The following is a 20,750-nucleotide window of genomic DNA, read 5'->3' on the forward strand; positions in this document are numbered from 1 at the left end:
ATTTCTCTGGGAATCATAAGAACGCTTTCCTCTTCTCAGCCTTGTTCTCCTCAGTCCTCTTAGGAGACCTCAGGGTGAATTTGGGAGGAGTGGCCACCAGAGGAGGAGCAGCTGGGACTGAGTCATGGCAGGAAATAGGAGGGAGGGAGTTATCCCCAGATAGCCATATAAAAGGAGAAGGAACCAGCCCTGAGGTTCACAACAGCCGTAACAGCAACCGGAGAAGCAGGCTCCCAGCAGCCCAGCCCTTCAAACCCAGATCTGCCTAGGACGACCCACCTGCTGGGTGCCACCGACAAGTCTTTGCCCCAGGATGGGGACCATGTCCAGAGCAGCCTTGGTCTTGGCCTGTCTGGCTGTTACTTCTGTAGCCTCTGAGGGAGGTGAGTTGGGGTTGGAGCCAGCGCTTGGGAAGAGGCCCTGACCAGTGTGGGCCCCGGGGCTGGGGGCCAGCCATCCTCTACATGGCTCATTGCCAGTAGGGTGATTGCATACTTGGCCTTGCATTTCTGAGCAGATCCAAGGGGGGCTGGGCACTGGAGCTTTTAAACTGGGAGGGGGAGCAGGTGCACAGGAGAGGGGTTCCTAGAGATTGCTGCCAGGAGACAGGAAATTGAGAGTCAAATGGACAACTCTTCAGAGGATGGGTGGATTCCCAGAATGAGGGGTTCTTGCCTCAGGAAAATATATATATGGGGCCTATCAAGCAGGGGAGAGAGAAAGAATGGGGCCTCCAGGCTGGTCAAAACTGAATTACTGGGCACCTGGGTGGCTCAGTGGGTTAAGCCGCTGCCTTCGGCTCGGGTCATGATCTCGGGGTCCTGGGATCGAGTCCCGCATCAGGTTCTCTGCTCAGCAGGGAGCCTGCTTCCCTCTCTTTCTCTCTGCCTGCTTGTGATCTCTGCCTGTCAAATAAATTAAATAAAATCTTTAAAAAAAAAAAATGAATTGCTGACCCAAAGAGCCTTGACCAACTCCTCTCCGGTTAGGAGGAGTTGAGAGGGTGTCCATCCACAGGGGACCAGGCCCAGTGACTCTATCTAGCACATATACATCTGCTGGATGCTGGACAAAACGCTACCAAGGAAAACAACTGTTGAGATCTGGTCTCCCTAAGGCATATGTCATTGTCCCGCCTAGGTGCTTGTCTTCTGTGATTGCAGATCAGCTCCAGGTGAAAGCTTTCCCTGTGGCTGTGGGGCGATTTGCCTCAGGAATCCTAAATCATCCCAGTCCCTGGGTCCTAAATTGAGACCTAAGCTGAGGAGGATCTGGGACCAGCTAAAGGGAAGGCACTTAAAGTTTGAGGTGGGCTTCTCAGAAGGCCCGCAGATATTTAAACGGCCTAGAGTTGGTGAGCAGTTGAAGCCCCAACCAGTTCAATGTCCAGACTTGCTCCTCTGGAAACTAGAGAGGCATCCTGGCTGAGAGACTGAAAGGAAGAGCCCAGAAGCCCTGAGGGAGATACACTGACAGGAGATTAGGGCCTCCACCATCTCACTCCCCAGTGCTCCCAGTCCCATCTGTCACATTACCTTCAGGCCTGGACTCAAGACCCAAGGCTTTGAGCCTGGTGGAGGTAAGGCTGACAGAATAGCATGGCTTTCTCAGAACCCAACTGGCATACCTAGGTGGGTTTAGACTGGGGGTGGGTATTCATTAGGGAACGGGACAGGAGCAATACAGAGGGGTTTCTGGCATCTTGCTCATCTTGCCTATGCCCTTGACATCTACTGCCCCCACATCCTATGCTTGGGAACAAGAATGGGCTCCTCAAGCCACCTCTGACTCACCTTTCATCTGCCAGGCTCCAAGTCTCCAGGGCAGAGGGAGCTGGGCCCAGAGCCCCTCACCTACCACGTTCAAGAAGGTAAGAGTTTGGGGGAGCAGCAAGAAATGGGGGCTAGGAGAAAGTGTCAGCTCTGACCATCTCCCCTCTTAACCTCTAGTTGGCTATGCAGCACCCCCCTCCCCACCCCGGACCCAAGCCCTCCCCATGGACCACCCTGACACCCATCAGCATGGCTCTGACTTTGAGGGACAGGGTGAAGGTAAGTCCACCATGCACCCTTCTGTTGCCCCTCCAGGTTTCTAGTCTGGCTTCACTTCCCATTCCTCACATGGGATGGAGTGGGAAGGCCCTGGCCATTTTTTGCCCTGGCTGGGAGCACGGGTGGTCTGCTCACATACCCCCCTCCCTTCTGTAGTGCAGCCCCCTCACTCTCTGGAAGCCATCCCTGTCCAAGAGGAGGAGTTGCCTCCTCCCCAACTCCCTGTGGAAAACAAAGGTGAGCGCTCGCCCATTTCCTCACCACCAGCCCACTACAATCTTGCTGATGTCAGTCTGATCTTTGCTTCTTTGTGCCCTCACTCCTGTCTTGTAGTGGACCCCCATTTCCCTCAGGAAGCCATCCCCCTCCAAGAGGAGCTGCCCCGTCCCCAGGACCCTGTTGAGCAGAAGGAAAGTAAGTGACTCCCTCTCCTCATCACCCTCCCGCCTGATGAGTGTGGGCTTTGGGGCTCTGCCCCTCGATAGCTATGTAACTTCGGGTGAGTTGTCCCTCTAAGCCTTAGTTTCCTCATCTATAAAAATGGGGAAATAAGACCTGTTTTATAAAGTTATGAGATTAAATGGCATAAAAGTAGCATTTATTTTCACTTGCTTCTGTACTGACTTCCTCTTCATGAGTGGCATTTGGCCAGGTCCCCCTCTTCTAGCCCATCCCATGGTTTCTGCTTACACATCTCCTTCTATCCCAGTAGAACCATCTTTCCTACATCAGGAGGAAATGACCTTCCCATCTAATCAGAGAGAGGGTGAGTGACAGCTCTGGTCTGTCCATTCCTCTGCTTTAGTGCTCAGGACCCTGGGGAGGGAGGCAGGGAGCCTGAGCAGTGGGAAGCAGCACAGGGAACAGGCCTGGTTTGTGGGGCTATAAAGGGGAATCCTTTCATGCCCCGGTTTTCTTTCCTTTCCATCAGTCATTCTGAAGGCAAAAACCACAAGTTCATTTCTATCCCCTATCCTCCCAACCTTTTCTCCTTAACCCCAAGTTCTTTCAGTCCTCTCAGCTCATCCAGACTTTCTGTGTCCCTCCACTCATTCCCCTTTACACTCTGTTTTCTCCATTCTAGAAAAGCCAGCTCCATTCATGGATCGTAGCCCCCCTGAGCCTGAGTCTTGGAATCCAGCCCTGCACTGCCAGCAGGGCCGATCCCGAGGGGGCTGGGGCCACCGGCTGGATGGCTTCCCCCCTGGGCGGCCTTCTCCAGACAATTTGGACCAGATCTGCCTTCCTAATCGTCAGCATGTGGTGTATGGCCCTTGGAACCTGCCACAGTCTGGCTTCTCCCACCTTACACGCCAGGGTGAGACCCTCAATTTGCTGGAGACTGGATATTCCCGCTGCTGCCGCTGTCACAGCCACACAAACCGCTTGGACTGTGCAAGACTTGTGGTAAGCGTTGGGCTCTTGATGCCAGGGGTGTCCTTTAACCTCCAGGCAGTATGTGTATGTTTGAAGAACTTCTAGGCCTGGGTATGTAGGAAACTCAGGACCTTTTTCTTGGCCCTACCTTGTGCCTCCGCAGGGTGCTGGGAGGGCAGAAGACAGCCTCTGCTTCTTTCTTATCTACCTGCCCAGGGTCCTTTTCTGGAGCCTGGGAGGAAGACAGGAATGTGGACAATGGGCTGCTGGGCTGATCCATCCCTCTTGCTCTAGTGGGAGGACGCAATGACCCGATTCTGTGAGGCCGAGTTCTCGGTCAAGACCCGACCCCACTGGTGCTGCAAACAGCAGGGGGAGGCTCGATTCTCCTGCTTCCGGGAGGAAGCTCCCCAGCCACACTACCAGCTCCGGGCCTGCCCCAGCCACCAGCCTGGTATCTCCTCGGGCCCCGAGCTGCCTTTCCCCCCTGGGGTACCCACACTGGACAATGTCAAGAACATCTGCCACCTAAGACGCTTCCGTTCTGTGCCACGCAACCTCCCAGCTACTGACCCCATCCAAAGACAGCTGCAGGCATTGACCCGACTAGAGGGGGAGTTCCAGCGCTGCTGCCGGCAGGGGAACAACCACACCTGTACATGGAAGGCCGTAAGTGGGCGTCCCGGTCCCAAGAGCCTGTCTGCCCGCCCGCCCATCTCCGACCTCTGGTCCTGCTGATCCGTTCATCCATGCACCTCCCCAGTGTGAGCACGTCTGCCCGTTCATCTGCTTGCAAGTGTCCATCCATCCATTGTATTCGTCATTTGCGTCTGTTCATCTTGAGCCTTCATCCTGCACTTCTGGCCTGGTCTACCCATGATCCCACACATGCACCCATGTGCCATCCATCCTTGCAGCTCTGGCCTTATCTGACGCCTTCGTCTACTCCAGCCTATGTCCTATGGCCAGCTCCAAGCCTCATTTGTGCTTCCATCCTTCCACCTTCCCAGAATTATACATCCACACTTGTCAGTCCTTGTCCTCCGGTTCCTTACCCTTCCCTTTTGGCACCTGTGGCCGGGTCCCTCATCTCATAACATAGGGCAGTAAGGGAAGCAGAGGGTCAGAAGAGAAGGGGCCAAGTGTCCAGGCTTCTGACTTCCCTCTCTCTGGCCCACAGTGGGAGGATGCCCTTGATGGATACTGTGATCAGGAACAGTCTGTCAAGACCCACCACCACTCGTGTTGCCACTACCCTCCTAGCCCTGCCCGTGATGAGTGCTTTGCCCGTCGGGCTCCCTACCCCAACTATGACCGGGACATCTTGACCCTAGACCTCAGCCGAGTTACCCCCAACCTCATGGGCCATCTCTGCGGAAATGGAAGAGTTCTCAGCAAGCAGTGAGTCTTGCAAGTTCTTCCTCAACTCTCTTCCCTTCCCCAAAACCTCCCTCCTGGGGTACCCTGTGGGGCACTATTGATAAGAACAAACCATGGTCTCTGAGCACCATTTTGAAGCCTAGGGATGCCTAAAGACCCTGACCCTCTCCCCTTTCCCACCAACATAGTAAACAAATTCCTGGGCTGATCCGGAACATGACTGCCCACTGCTGTGACCTGCCGTTTCCAGAACAGGCCTGCTGTGCTGAGGAGGAGGTAAGTGGGGGCAGCAGGAGGTCATAGTCTCCCAAGAAAGGCAGGGGAGTGGGGAGAGAGAGCTAGAACTGCTGGCTATCCCTTCTCTTTAGTACCTCAGACATGCCCGCAGAAATAAAGAGGATGAGTGGGGAAGATCTTTTTTCTTGATTCCCAAAGTCTTCATTCCTGACCTGATATGCTCCCCACTTCTGAGTTCTTATTACGTCTTTTCTGGGCCTCAGGCTTCAGGCATTTCCATATGGGCACATGTCTGTTACAAAAAAATCTAACTGTGGTAGCCAGGCTTGAACTTTCTCTGGGCCCCAGTAGGGGACCTAGGGAGACAGCAGTAGAAGCGGAGGGAAAGGGGACTTTGAACAACCAAGTATCGATGCTTGACCTTAAACACTCCTCTCCCCATCATCTCTGCTTTACTTTTCTCCTTCAGAAGTTGGCCTTCATTGAGGATCTGTGTGGTCCCCGACATAATTTCTGGCGAGACTCTGCCCTCTGCTGTAACCTGAATCCTGGAGATGAACAGACCAACTGCTTCAACACTTACTATCTGAGGAATGTGGCTCTAGTGGCTGGAGACAGTGGGGATGACAAGGGCCAGGGCAAGCAGGGCCAACTTGGGGAAGAAGTATCAGCCCCACCCCAGAGCCCAAGGAAGAGTGAGTCACCCCAGAGCCTTGGAGGATCAGACTGGGGGAACCCCACCCTCCTTGAGCACTCATTACAGTAAACACCTCTTGGATTTGGCATCCTCATTGTCTTTAGCATCTCACATACAAATACACCCTCCTAAGCCTGCTTGGATTTTCTTCAGGGACTGGCCTCTGAGGCCCACTGCCCTGCCCCTTCTGACTCAGCAGAACTATTCCACAGGCTATGATGGTACCATAACTAAATGTCTTAACTTCATTATTTGTCATCTTGAATTTATTCATATATTTGAAAAGGAGTGTCACCTTGTTAGCTAGCTATCATTGAAAGGCAAAAAAAAATATATATATATACATATATATATGTATATATATATACCATATATATATATATATATATGGTTTCATGTCTTTGGTAAGCCCCAAAATACCACAGCCCAGCCTAATATTTTAATTTTAATTTAGTTTTACTTTTTTGGGGGGAGGGGTGGGAGAGAAAGAATCTTAAGCAGGCTCTGCTCTGAAGACAGAGCCTGATGTGGGGCTGTATCTCACAACCCTAAGATCATGACCTTAGCTGAAAAAAAGAGCCCCACACTTAACTGACTGAGCCACCCAGGCACTCCCTACCCTGACATTTTTAAATTTTCACTTTTGATCCTTGGAGTCCACACCTTGATTCCTAACTATCCATTTACTGAACACTTAGTGTGCTATATGTTAGACCAGGGGATACACATCCAGAAAGCATGCACCCCTTCTGTCAAGCTGCTCATATCCCAGGAGCATAGCGGGTGTGATAAGTGGTGTTGCATTGCATGGGGCTGCCAGATTGCCAATATTCTCAGGGTGCCAGATAAGGCGGTCGGAAGTGGGAGTAGGTTTGAGGGCAATATGAGTACACTGGGAAAGCCTCTGTGGGGTTGAGGTAAGAGCTCCTCCAGGAGAAACAGAAGGTGCAACGGGTAGGTACAACCCAGGCAGGATGGTTCTGGCAGAGAAACACAAAGGCTGAGAGGGCCTAAGCCTGTGGTGGTCTCCTTTGGAGATGTAGCTGGAATGGTAAGCAGGAGGTCCCTACGAATGCCTCATCCGCAAGGGCTTAATAAAGTGGATTCTGGTGCCTCTGCCCACGAAGACACTGGCAGCCTTAAGCAGAGGTGGTGTTCAGATTTGCGTTTTCCAACCCGCCTGCCTGTAGACAGACAAGCAGGAACCTGGAAGTCCAGTTTGGAGAATATCGCGCCCATGCCTGAGGGGAGGGGGTTGGACCACAGAGTGCCAAGACCCTTCAGCCCTTAGAGGCTGCCCAAGAAACCGGAGCCGAAAGAATCGAAATGAAGACTCGTGAGGACAAGTCCTCTGTGATTCTGTCGCCAGGACAAGTCTCCAAAAAGCGGGACTTCCCTGGCCCCAGCTACGGCGGAGGAGGATGAGGCACGGACTGCCGTCCTGACCCACTAGAAACAAGCTGAAATCCGGCAGCTCCCAAAAGACACCTAACACTTCCCTCTCCCAGGTCTATTATTTACTTATGCATCCTCCGCAGGACTGCTGTTTCTAACCACTCTGCGTCTTAGCCGCTCCTTTGACTGTCTATCAGCACGGGGTTCAAAGAGCGCAGGAGAGCCGCATGGGTACCGCCCCTTTGCCGGCCACTGCGGCCTCGCGCTGGGGGTCACATGCTCGGAGAGCATTATTGCGCCTGCGCGGGCATCGGGCGTCGGTCTCGGGATCCTCTGGCGGCCGCTGGGTCCCCGGACGAGGCAGGGAGAGGCCAGGCCCACTCTTCCCCTCACCGCTCACGTGTGCCTGCCACGGAGCCCGGGGCTGGACTTGAGCAGGCGGGGAGAAGGCGGGGCAGTGACTCAAGGAAGGGCGGGCCGATACGCCGCAGGGACATCTCTGCAGGGCTCTGTCCCTTCAGGAGCTTCCCGGAGATGCTTTACGGCTGCATTTGCAACGCGCAGCGCCTCCAAGTGCTGGTGGGGCAGTCAGAAAGGTAGGACCGCCCTCCCAGCCGCTGGAAGGTTACGGTCTGAGGAGTGGACTAGGAGGGGCCCGGGACAGCGATAGTCAGCCGCGATAATGAAAGACGCTCAGGTGCTAAATACGTGGTAAGCATCGTGAGGTGAGAGTTAAAAGAAGTCATTCTCTCTAGGAATCAGCGTAGTTGGCCGTGTATTGAGGAGTGCTGTTACGTACCAGGAAAAGAGGAGTGTTAACATTTACGGCAGTTAGTTGTACAGATAAAAGTATTAAGATATAATTTATTAAGCTCGGGCGCAGGGGATAAAGGAGGCAGAGCCCCCTAAGTACTTGGAGGGACCCGGGAAGCTTCAGGAAGGAATCGGAGCTTGAGTAGGATTTTGCAAGAACGAAAAGGGAGAGTGTACAAAATACTGGATATATGCAGAGTTCCCCTAAAATAAACAGAGTGTTTTGTGTTAGGCAGAGTATTCTTAGGTAATGAGTCTAAGTATTCTGGCCATAAAGAAGACTAAAGCACCGACCCCAAAGATTTTTATATCTGTGGAGACTTGTATGTCTAATGATAGATATATTCTTGGGATTCTGTGGGAGCCACCTAGCCTAGCTTTCAGGGAAGTCTTTGTGGAGGAGGCAATAAGTTTCAAAAAGTGTGGTTGGTATATTTGAAGTGCTAATAAGTAGTAAAAATGGTGTGGGTGAGTAACTAGGCGTGAGGTGGTAAATTTAGGCTTAGTCATGCTTTCTGGCAGATCTTGAAGAACTACGGAAGTCGCGCAACCTGGGTATAAGCACCTGTAAAAGATTGTTAATAAAATTAATGATGTATTATAAGTTGGCTAATTGAATTTAAATTTGAAAAAAAGATTGTAAATGAAAAGTGATGTTACAGACTTTTTTATTTTATTTTAAATGGGCTCCACACCCAGCTTAGAGCCCAGTGCAAGGGTTGAACTCACAACCCTGAGATCAAGATCTGAGCTGAGATGGAGAGTTGGCTGGTCAACTAAATGAGCCACGCAGGTGCCCCAGTGAACAGACTTTTAAAAAAAACTAAATTAGTTGGATAGACAGGTAGACATGACTAGATATGCCAAAGAAAGAATAGAGATGGGGACCAGTTCAGAGGTTGAAATTGTAGTTCTTCGATAGCAATAAAATTTTGAGATCCAGAACTTTAATGGTACAGGGGATGAAGACGGAGAGGATATCTTTTAAAGATATTTAAGAGGGGCACCAGGGTAGCTCAGTTGCTTAAGTGACTGCCTTTGGCTTAGGTTTTGATCCCCCAGGGTCCTGGGATGGAGTCCCGCATCCAGCTTCTTGCTCAGCAGGGAGCCTGCTTCTCCCTCTCTTTCTGCCTGCTACTCCACCTGCTTGCTCTCTCTCTCTTTCTTTCTGTCAAATAAATAAATAAAATCTTTAAAAAAAAAAAGATATTTAAGAGATGGGACTGACAGACCCTGCTTGCTGCCAGAGATATCTTAAAATGACTCCCAAACTTGAGGATTGGGTACCTGTAAGGTAGAATGTACAGAAGGAGGACAGGTTTTACAGGAGGATGATAACGAGTTCAGTTTTGGAGTCTAAAGTAATCAGTGTCTTAGTGAAAACACCTTCAGGGGGCGCCTGGGTGGCCCAGTGGGTTGAGCCTCTGCCTTTGGCTCGGGTCATGATCTCAGGCTCCTGGGATTGAGCCCTTCATTGGGCTCTCTGCTCAGCAGGGACTTACTTCTCCCCCACCCCCTCCCTGCCTCTCTGCCTGCTTGTGATCTCTGTCAAATAAATAAATAAAATCTTAAAAAAAATTTTTTTTTTAAAGCACCTTCAGAAGGAAGATGTTAAAACCACATTCTAGGGGTGCCTGGGAGGCTCAGTCGGTTAAGCGTCTGCCTTCAGCTCAGGTCATGATATCAGGGTCCTAGGATCAAGCCCCATATTGGGCTCTCTGCTCAGCAGAGAGCCTGCTTCTCCCTTTGCCCCTCCCCCTGCTGGTGCTTTCTCCCTCTCTGTCAAATAAATAAATAAAATCTTTTTTTTTTTTTAAGATTTTTATTTATTTATTTGACAGGTAGAGATCACAAGTAAGCAGATAGGCAGGCAGAGAGAGAGAGAGGAGGAAGCAGGCTCCCTGCAGAGCACAGAGCCCAATGTGGGGCTCGATCCCAGGACCCTGGGATCATGACCTGAGCCGAAGGCAGAGGCTTTAACCCACTGAGCCACGCAGGCGCCCCAATAAAATCTTAAAAACAAAACAAAACACATTCTAGGGGTACCTGGGTGGCTCAGCCAGTTGGGCATCTAACTTTGACTCGGGCCATGATTTCAGGTCCTGGGATCAAGCCCCAGTGTTAGGCTTCCTGCTCAGTGGGGAGTTTGCTTGTCCCTCTCAATCTCCCTTTGCCCTCCAGCCCTCTCCCCTTCTCCCCGACTTGAGCTCGCTCTCTCTCTCTCAAATAAATAAACAAATAAAATCTTTAAAAAAAAAAAAAAAAGAGCCACATTCTAGGGGCACCTGGCTGGCTCAGTTGGAAGAGCATGTGACTCTTGATCTCAGGGTTGTGAGTTCAAGCCCTATGTTAGGTGTAGAGATTATTTAAAAATAAACTTTTTTTTAAAAGCCCAATTCTAGGGAATTGAGTATGAATGGAATGGGAGGTGAGGAAGAGGAGGCCGCATGTGCAGCCTGCTCTTTAAATGTACTTCTGTTCAGGGGATGCCTGGGTGGCTCAGTTGGTTAAGCGGCTGCCTTCCGCTCAGGTCATGATCCCAGGGTCCTGGGATCGAGTCCCACATCGGGCTCCTTGCTCAGCAGGGAGCCTGCTTCTCTCTCTGCCTCTGCCTGCCTCTCTGCCTGTGTTCGCTCACTCTCTCTCCCTCTGTCTCTGACAAATAAATAAATAAAATCTTAAAAAAATAAATAAAAAATAAATGTACTTCTGTTCTGTAGACCAGTAGCTTACTAGATATGACACTTGGAAATCTCTTGGGTACAACAGATTTCAGCTTAGAACTCCTCTGGGTATGTGGGAAGATATGAGAAAGAAGTTAGAACAGTGAGTGAGTTGTAGAACCTAGGCAGTAGGTATATGGATGTTCACTACAATCTGACAACTTCTCTGCATTTTTGAAATTTTTCATAAAATATTGAGAAAAATAAGTGATCATCTCTACCCTCGAACTGTTCCTGCCCCAGTGGGCCCCAGTTGTTTAGGCAAGAGATCTGGGAGTATCATTCTTCAATTTCCTCCTTCCTTCTATTCCAGTCAGTCACCAAATCTCCTAAATACCTCTTAAATCCATCAGCAGTGGAGTTGTCCCTTACACCACGGTTAGGTTCTGAAGACAGTACTTAAGACAAAAGTTACATAGTCAACATAACCTTTGAAAATCCGGTAAACCACTCAGAAAATACAGTGGCCGTAAGTCTTGTGTTCATAACTCTGTGCCTAAAATGTATATACAAGTTTATATGGTAGGGTACAGTATGTCATAGGATATACAGTATAACATTAAGATTCTTTTTTTAAGATTTTGTTTATTTATTTGACAGACAGAGATCACAGTAGGCAGAGAGGCAGGCAGAGAGAGAGGAAGGGAAGCAGGCTCCCTGCTGAGCAGAGAGCCTCGATGGGGTGGCCCATTGAGCCACCCAGGCACCCCGATATTTTTAACTTCATAAAAAAATGGGGAGATAGTGCTACATACAGTTAAACAGAGTTGTGAAATGAACACAAGGCCCAAGGACATTGTATTCCTCACCTCTCCAGTGCCTTCACCCTTGTCCAAGCTTCCACCAACTGTCATGATTATTTTTTCTTAAAGATTTTATTTATTTATTTGACAGAGAGAGATCACAAGTAGGCAGAGAGACAGGCAGAGAGGGGGAAGCAAGCTCCTCCTGAGCAGAGAGCCTGATGCAGGGCTCAATCCCAGGACCCTGAGATCATGACCTGAGCCAAAGGCAGAGGCTGAACCCACTGAGCCACCCAGTCGCCCCAACCCTCACAATTATTGAAGTGGCTTCCTAAATGGTCTCCTGGTGCTATCCAGTCCATTCTCCACAGTCCAGGCAGAATGACCTGCTAACTGGTGTGATCAGGTCACTTCACTGCTTTAAAATATCTCTGTGATAGGGCTCCTGAGGGGCTTAGTCAGTTAAGTGTTCACTCTCGGTATCAGCTCAGGTCCTGATCTCAGAGTCCTGGGATCAAGATCTGCATAGGGCTACACACTGGGCATGGAGCCTGCTTCAGATTCTCTCCCTCTCCCTCTACCCCTTCCCCGTTTCTCTCACTCTCTAAAATACATATATATATATATCTCAGTGATATCCCACTGTTCCCTTACAACAGTGTTTGGCTGCCCAACCTTCCACCATCTGGCCTCTGCAGTCCTCAGACTTAATCACATGTACCTCTTCCCTCTTATTCTGAAGGCCCCCTCAGAACTCGGCTGCTTACCTTTCAGTTCCTCAGGTTCACCATGTTCTTTTGTACTTGGGGGGCCTTTGGCATGCTGTCTTCTGAATGGAACTCTGTTCCCCTCTCTGTAAAACGGGTAAGCTCTGTACCTCTGTGGCAAGACATCTCTTGCCTACTAAACAAGCCATCTTCCAATCCCCTAATACCTTGTTCTTGCTGAATTTTAAATTAAAAAAAAAGCATTGTGTAAAATAACACACATTTAAAAATTGTACTGAAAATAAATGTGCAGTTCAATGGGTGATTATAAAGTGAAACTCCTTGCAACAACCACCTAGGTTAAGCACATGGACACTGCCAGCACCCAAAAGCCCTCCAGAGTGCTGTTTTCTGTTCAAGCTCCTCACCCCTGTAAAGGAACGACTCTCCTGTCATCATATTTATTGTAATCATTTACTTGCTTTCTCCTTCCTAAGATTTTATTTATCTACCTGACAGAGAGAGAGAGATCAATCACAAGTAGGCAGAGAGTCAGGCAGAGAGAGAGGGGGAAGCAGGCTCCCTGCTTATCAGAGAGCCCGATGTGGGGCTCAATTCCAGGACCCCGAGATCATGACCTGAGCCGAAGGCAGAGACTTAACCCACCGAGCTACCCAGGCACCCCTTGCTTTTTCTTTATATTTTTGCCACCTAAATATGAATCCTAAAAACAGTGATTTAGGGTTTTTTGGTTATTGGGGTTTTTTTTTAAGATTTTATTTATTTATTTCACATGTATCTCTCTCTCTCTAATAAATCTACACAGGGCTAGATCCCAGGACCCTGGGATCATTACTTGAGCTGAAGGCAGACACTTAACGGACTGAGCCACCCAGGCACCCTTTTGGGTTTTTTTGGTTTGGGTTTTTGTTTTTTAACAAACATTTGGCATTTTTTAAAAAATTATTTTTTAATAGAGTTGACACACACTGTTGCATAGTTTCAGGTGTATGGCACGGTGATTTGACAAGTTTATACCTTGTGCTGTGCTCCCCACAATTGTAGCAATCATTTAGGTTTTTGTTGTTGTTTTTTTTTTAAGCTTTATTGGCCACCTCCTCCCTGCCCCTAGTAACTTCTCATCCTCTTTCTATCTCTATGACTTTGCTTATTTTAGTAACCTCATGCAAGTACTTCAATAATGGAATTATTTCTGGGGTGCCTGGTGGCTCAGTGGGTTAAGCCTCTGCCTTTGGTTCAGGTCATGATCTCGGGGTCCTGGGATCGAGTCCTGCATCAGGCTCTCTGCTCGGTGGGGAGCCTGCTTCCCTCTCTCTCTCTGCCTGCCTCTCTGCCTACTTGTGATCTCTCTCTGTGTCAAATAAATAAATAAAATCTTTTTAAAAAATTGGAAGTACTTCTGTGTCTTGCTTATTTCTTTTAACGTAATGTTTTCAAGGTTCATCCATGTTAAAGCATGTAGCAGAACTTCATTTCTTTTTATGGCTGAATAATATTCTGTTGTATGGATATGCCACATTTTCTTTATCCATTCATCTGTTGATAGATGTTTGGAATGTTTCCACATTTTTGCTATTATGAAGAATGCACAGTCACTTAATTTTACCCATTTTGGGACTTCATAAGAATGGAATTAGAGGGGCGCCTGGGTGGCTCAGTCGATTAAGTGTCTGTCTTCAGCTCATGTCATGATCCCAGCCTCCTGGGATCCAGCTCCGCATCCGGCTGCCTGCTTAGGAGCCTGCTTCTTCTCCTCCCTCTTCCTGCCACTCTGCCTACTTGTGCTCTCTCTCTGTCAAATAAATAAAATGTTTAAAAAAAAAAAAAAGAATGGAGGGGCGCCTGGGTTGCTCAGTGGGTTAAGCCTCTGCCTTCGGCTCAGGTCATGATCTCAGGGTCCTGGGAACAGGCCCCATGTTGGGCTCTCTGCTTAGCAGGGAGCCTGCTTCCCCCTCTCTCTCTGCCTGGCTCTCTGCCTGCTTGTGATCTCTCTTTGTCAATTAAAAAAAAAAAAAAAAAACTTAAAAAAAAAAAGAATGGAATTAGATCATATTTTTTGTATGTCTGGCTTTTTAAGCTTGCATTCACATTTTTCCATATACCATAGTTCATTAATTTTCATAGAATTCCGTTTTTAGAAATATACCACAATTATCTGTATTATTGTTGATGGATATTTGGCTTGTTTACAATTTTAGGCTATTTCAAATATGCTAAAATTAAAAAAAAATATGTGCATTTCTCTTGGGTGTACAGGGGAGCTAGGAGTTGGATGACTGTGTCAGAGTCTCCTCAGCCTAACTAGATAATGCCAAAGTGGTTGTACTAATTTTTATTCCTATCCGCAGGGTTTGAGAGTTCCTGTTACACATTCTTACCAACTCTTAAGGTTGTATATTTAGCTATTCTGGTGAGTTTGTTTGTATTGGGTTTAATTTGCATTTCCATATCTATAAATGAGGTTAAACACTTTTTATGTGTTGATTGGCCATTTGGATATCCTCTGTGAGATGTCTTCTCAAGTCTCTTGCATATTTTTTCTGTTAGACTTTTCCATATTGATTTGTAGTTCTTCCAGATACGAACTCTTTGACAGGTAATATATTGGAAATATTTTGCTTCTTCACTCTCTTAACAGTGTCTTTGGTGATAAAATGTTTTTAAATTGAATGTAATTGTCATTATGTTTAGTGCTTTTTCCATTTTTTCTTTCTTGTTTTAAGTAGGCTCCTGGGCACCTGGGTGGCTCAGTCCTTAAGTAGGCTCTGTGCCCAGCGTGGAGCCCAATTCAGGACTTGAACTCATCACTCTTAGATCAAAATCTGCGCTGAGATCAAGGGTCTGAGCTGAGATCAAGGGTTGGATGCTTAACTGACTGAGCCACCCCAGGTTTCCCCACAGTCTTTAGCTTTTCTTTTTTTTTAAGTCTTTATTTATTTAGGGCTGCCTGGGTGGCTCAGTGGGTTGAGCATCTGCCTTGGGCTCAGGTCATGATCCCAGGGTCCTAGGATCAAGCCCCACATCCAGCTCTCTCCTCAGCGGAGAGCCTGGTTCTCCCTCTCCCTTTGCTGCTCCCCCTGCTTATGCTCACAGTCTCTCTCTCTCTAATAAATAAATCTAAAAAAAAAAAAAGACTTTATTTGAGAGAGAGAGAGAGAGAGAGCATAAGCAAGGGAAGGGGCAGAGGGAGAGGGAGAAGCAGACTTCCCACTGAGTGCAGAGTCCCATTCAGGACTCAACATCAGAACACTGAGATCATGACCTGAACCGAAGCCAGACACTTAACCAACTGAGCCACCCAGGCGCTCCCAGTCTGTAGCTTTGTAACAAATTTTGGTATCTATAAGGCAGTCCTCCGCCATAGTTCTTTTTCAAGAGTGTCTTGGGGAAAAAAAAAAAAAAGAGTGTCTTGGCTCTTGTTTAATGATCAGTATCAAACGTTAAGAATAGTCTGTACAGAGTATTTTATCTAAGTGTGAAAAACTGAAAGCCCACATTGTTGTAATCTTTTTCTGAATGGTTATTCCGTGACTTTCCAGTTTAGTAGCTGACCGTGCTGTCCAATGAAGTAGCCACCAGTCACTGTGGGTATTGAGTACTTGAGATGTGGCTGGTTTCAACTGCCGTAGTCCTGTAAGTGTAAGGAGCACCAGATTGCAAAGACTCTGCATGAAAAAAAAGAATGCAATGTATCTCAGATATCTTGTTAATAATTTTTGTATTGATGACATGTTGAAATGATATTTGGGGTATATTGTGTTAAATGAAGTAGATTATTGAAATTATTCTCATCTGTCTCATTTGATTTTTTTTTTAATTCCAGGATAGTTAATGTAAGTGTTATATTAGTTTCAGGTGTACAATATAGTGATTCAAAAATTCTTGATATGACTCCGTGCTCATCATGATAAGTATACTATTTTATCCATTCCCATGCACTTCCCCTTTGGTAACCATCAGTTTATCCTCTATAGTTAGCAGTTGGTTTTTGGGGGGATGCCTGGGTGGCTTAGTCAGTTAGGTGTCTGGCTCTTGATTTTGGCTCAGGTCATGATCTCAGGGTTATGAGATGGAGCCCTTTGTCGGGCTCTGTGCTGAGTGTGGAGCCTGCTTAAGATACTCTCTCTCTCCTTCTGCACCCCCCCATAATAAAAATTTTTAAAGAAAGAGTATAGTTTTCGTTTGTCTTTTTTTTCTTTGTTCATTTGTTTTGTTTCCTAAATTCCACATGAATGAAATTGCATGGTATTTGTCTGATTCTGATTTATTTCACTTAGCTTTATACTCTGTAGACGCATCCATGTTGTTACATATGGCAAGATTCCATTCTTTTTTATGGCTGAGTAATATTCCCGTGTGTGTGTGTGTGTGTGTGTGCATGCCTGTGCATATACATCTACATTCATTCATCTATTTTTTATAGAATATTCTTTTTTTTAAGATTTTATTTATTAGAGAGAGAGAGAGTGCCTGCAAGCACAAGCAGAGGGAGAGGCAGAGGGAGAGAGAAAAGGAGAAGCAGGCTCCCCATTGAGCAGGGAGCCTGATGGAGGGCTTGATCCCAGGACCCTGTGATCATGACCTGAGCTGAAGGCAGACGCTTAACTGACTGAGCTACCCAGGGAGCCCTCATTCATCTATTGATGGACATTTGGGCTACTTCCATAATTTGGTTATTATAAATAATGTTGAGTAAACATAGGAGTGCATATATCTTTTTGAATTAGTGTTTTTGTATTCTTTGGGTTTGACTTTTTAAATATTTTTCTATTTTTAAAAATGTAAATTGTTAATTAACATATAATGTGTTGTTGGCTTCAGAGGTAGAGTTCAGTGATTCATCAATCTTAATATAACACTCAGTGCTAATTATATCATGTGCTCTCCTTAATGTCTATCACCCAGTTACTCCATCCCTCAGCCCCCCTCCTCTCCAGCAACCCTCAGTTTGTTTCCTATGATTAGGAGTCTCTTATGGCTTCACTCCTTCTCTGATTTTGTCTTGTTTTATTTTTCCTTCCCTTCTCCTATGATCCCCTTTTGTTTCTTGAATTCCACATATGAATGAGATCATATAATTGTATTTCTTTGGTTGACTTATTTTGCTTAGCGTAATTACCCTCTAGTTCCATCCATGTCATTGCAAAAATATGAATGCTTTTGATGGCTTGATAGTATTCCATGTTTGACTTTTTCTTTTTTTTAAGATTTTATTTATTTGTCAGAGAGAGAGAGGGAGAGAGAGCAAGCACAGGCAGACAGAATGGCAGGCAGAGGCAGAGGGAGAAGCAGGCTCCCTGCCGAGCAAGGAGCCCGATGCGGGACTCGATCCCAGGACGCTGGGATCATGACCTGAGCCGAAGGCAGCTGCTTAACCAACTGAGCCACCCAGGCGTCCCATGTTTGACTTTTTTTTTTTAAGATTTTATTTATTTATCTGACAGAGAGATCACAAGTAGGCAGAGAGAGGGGGAAGCAGGCACCCCGCTGAACAGAGAGCCCAATGTGGGGCTCTATCCCAGGACCCTGAGATCATGACCTGAGCCATAGGCAGAGGCCTAACCCACTGAGTCATCCAGGCACCCCCCCATGTTTGACTTTTTAAAATATGACTACTAAAGTATTTGGAATTATAAATGTGACTTGTATTTGTGACTCACATTGTACTATATTTGTACTGTGGTAAGCTGATGAATGGCCCCCAAAGATATCCAGGTCCTAATTTCTGGAATCTGTGAGTGTTACCTTTACATGGCAAAAGGGACTTTGCAGAATGTGATTAAAAGTATGGACTTTTAGATGGGGAGATTATTTTGGATTATCTGAACAGTCCCTGAATGTAAATCACAAAGGTCCTCATAAGAAGGAGACAGGGTGGGGCGTCTGGGTGGCTCAGTTAAGCATCTACCTTCAGCTCAGGTCATAATCTTAGTGTCCTGGGATCCAGCACTAGCAGGGAGTCTGCTTTTCCCTCTCTCTCTGCCCGCTGCTCCCCCTGCTTGTGCTCCCTCACACTTTCAGTCAAATAAATAAATAAAATCTTTTAAAACATTAAAAAAAAAAAAAAGAGGCAGGGTGAGATATGATATCAAAAGGGGAAAAGGCATTTGACTGTCGAAGCTGAGTTTGGAGTGATGTGAACAGCAACCAGAAATTGAAAGAAACAAGCAAAAGATTCTTCCCTGGAGCCTCCAGAAGGAACCATTCCTGCTGTTTGCCCCTAGAATTTGTCTCTTAAACACAGCTATACTCTGGTCTTGGGTCTCCTTCGCAGAATGATTTGCTATCCTTCACATCTTTGACAGTGGTAGTTTAGTTTCTCCTAATACCTTTGGTAAAGTGCTGTGAAAGCCTGGAAATTTTTATTGAGTAGATGGTGTGTATAATATTAAATTTAAATAAAAATTTAGAGGGGCACCTGGGTGACACAGTTGGTTAAGGGTCATACTCTTGGTTTTAGCTCAGGTTGTGATCTCTGGGTTGTAAGATAAAGACCCACATTGGGCTCCACGCTCAGTGTGGAGTCTGCTTACGACTCTCTCCCTCTTCCCTTACCCCTCCCCACTGTGCTGTTCCTCTAAAATAAATTTAGAAATATTTTTTTTTTAATTTAGACTAAGGGGCACCTGGGTGGCTTATTAGTTGGTTGGGTATCTGCCTTCGGCTCAGGTCATGGTCCCAGGGTCCTGGGATTGAGCCCCGCATCGGGCTCCCTGCTCAGTGGAGAGCCTGGTTCTCCTTCTCCCTCTGCTACTCCCCCTGCTTGTGCTCGCTCTCTCTCACACTCTCTTTGTCTCTCTCTGTTAAATAAATAAAATTAAAAAAAAATTTAGACTAACGCTGTCTGTATTCATTTGTTATGGCTGCTGTAACAAATTCCTGTAAATTCAGTGGCTAAAGGGTACCTGGGTGGCTCAGTCAGTTAAGTATCCAGCTCTTTTTTTTTTTTTTTTTTAACGTATAATGTGTTATTTGTTTAGGGATACAGGTCTGTGATTCATCAGTCTTACATGATTCACAGTGCTCACCACAAAATATACCCTCCCCAGTGTCTATCACCCAGCCACCCCATTCCTTCCAACCTCCTCCACTCCAGCAAACCTCAGTTTGTTTCCTGAGATTGAGTCTCTTATGGTTTGTCTCCCTCTCTGGTCTTGTCTTGTTTCATTTTCCCCTCCCTTCCTTTATGATCCTTTGTCTTGTTTCTCAAATTCCTCATATCATGGAGATCATATGATAATTGTCTTTCTCCAGTTGACTTATTTCGCTCAGCATAATAGCCTCTAGTTCCATCTGTGTCATTGCAAATGGCAAGATTTCACTTTTTTTTTTTTTTAAAGATTTTATTTATTTGTCAGAGAGAGAGAGAGAGAGAGACAGGGCGGGCGAGCACAGGCAGACAGAGCGGCAGGCAGAGGCAGAGGGAGAAGCAGGCTTCCCGCCAAGCTAGGAGCCCGATGTGGGACTCGATCCCAGGACACTGGGATCATGACCTGGGCCGAAGGCAGCTGCTTAACCAACTGAGCCACCCAGGCGTCCCAAGATTTCACTTTTTGATGGCTGCATAATATTCCATTGTGTGTGTGTGTGTGTGTGTGTGTGTGTGTGTGTACACACACTACATCTTCTTTATCCATTCATCTGTTGATGGACATCTAGGCTCTTTCCATAGTTTGGCTATTGTGGACATTGCTGCTATAAACATTGGGGTGCACATGCCCCTTCAGATCACTACATTTGTATCTTTGGAGTAAATACCCAGTAGTTATGCATCCAACTCTTGATTTTGGCTCAGGTCATGATCTCAGGGTCATGATATCAAGCCCCACATTGCTCTGCATGCTGCACTGTACTGTTTAAGATTCTCTCTTTGGGGGCACCTGGGTGGCTCAGTTGTTAAATGATTGCCTTCGGCTCAGGTCATGATCCCACTCTCCTGGGATCAAGCCCTGCATCAGGCTCCCTGCTCTGCAGGAAGCCTGCTTCTCCTCCCATTCCCCCTGCTTGTGTTCCCTCTCTTGCTAGGTCTCTCTCTGTCAAATAAATAAGATCTTTTTTTTTTTTTTAAGATTTTATTTATTTACTTAGAGAGAGAGAGAGTGAGACAAAGAGAGCATGAGAGGGGAGATAGTCAGAGGGAGAAGCAGACTTCCTGCCAAGCATGGAGCCCGATGCGGGACTCGATCCTAGGACTCCAGGATCATGACCTGAGCTGAAGGCAGTTGTTTAACCAGCTGAGCCACCCAGGCGCCCAGTAAATAAAATCTTAAAAGAAAAAAGAGGGGGGGCCTGGGTGGCTCAGTGAGTTAAAGCCTCTGCCTTCAGCTCAGGTCATGATCCCAGGGTCCTGGAATCGAGCCCCATATGGGGCTCTCTGCTCAGCGGGGAGCCTGCTTCCTCCTCTCTCTCTCTCTGCCTGCCTCTCTGCCTACTTGTGATCTCTGTCAAATAAATAAATAAAAATATTTTTTAAAAAAATTCTCAGGGCACCTGGGTGGCTCAGTGAATTAAGCCTCTGTCTTCGGCTCAGGTCATGATCTCATGGTCCTGGGATCAAGCCCCATATCGGGCTCTCTGCTCAACAGGGAGCCTGCTTCCCCCCCCCC

At 47.0% G+C, this 20,750-nt stretch overlaps 1 protein-coding gene and 1 long non-coding RNA gene across 4 annotated transcripts in view; both read left to right on the plus strand.

Annotated features, from left to right (window-relative positions):
• The first annotated feature begins 197 nt into the window (after positions 1-197).
• ECM1 (extracellular matrix protein 1) lies at positions 198-5,990 on the plus strand. Its single transcript, XM_032843591.1, is given in 11 exon segments — positions 198-383; positions 1,808-1,870; positions 1,950-2,051; positions 2,208-2,288; positions 2,385-2,465; positions 3,136-3,458; positions 3,723-4,097; positions 4,609-4,829; positions 4,997-5,084; positions 5,515-5,692; positions 5,695-5,990. Coding segments are annotated over 11 exon segments (1,632 nt in total). The 5' UTR covers positions 198-313; the 3' UTR covers positions 5,745-5,990.
• Positions 5,991-7,486: 1,496 nt separating this feature from the next.
• The window catches only part of LOC116858740, a 14,962-nt gene continuing 1,698 nt past the window's right edge, over positions 7,487-20,750 (plus strand). For 2 of the 3 annotated variants that reach the window (XR_004381008.1, XR_004381006.1), the window contains exons 1-2: positions 7,487-7,848; positions 14,493-14,554. This is a non-coding gene — a long non-coding RNA (uncharacterized LOC116858740). The remainder of the gene's footprint in view (positions 7,849-14,492; positions 14,555-20,750) is intronic. The other variant, XR_004381007.1, reaches the window with a different exon arrangement.

Source organism: Lontra canadensis, unplaced genomic scaffold (assembly GCF_010015895.1).
Source record: "Lontra canadensis isolate GAN:19392208 unplaced genomic scaffold, GSC_riverotter_1.0 scaffold142, whole genome shotgun sequence".
Taxonomy (NCBI): Eukaryota; Metazoa; Chordata; class Mammalia; order Carnivora; family Mustelidae; genus Lontra; species Lontra canadensis.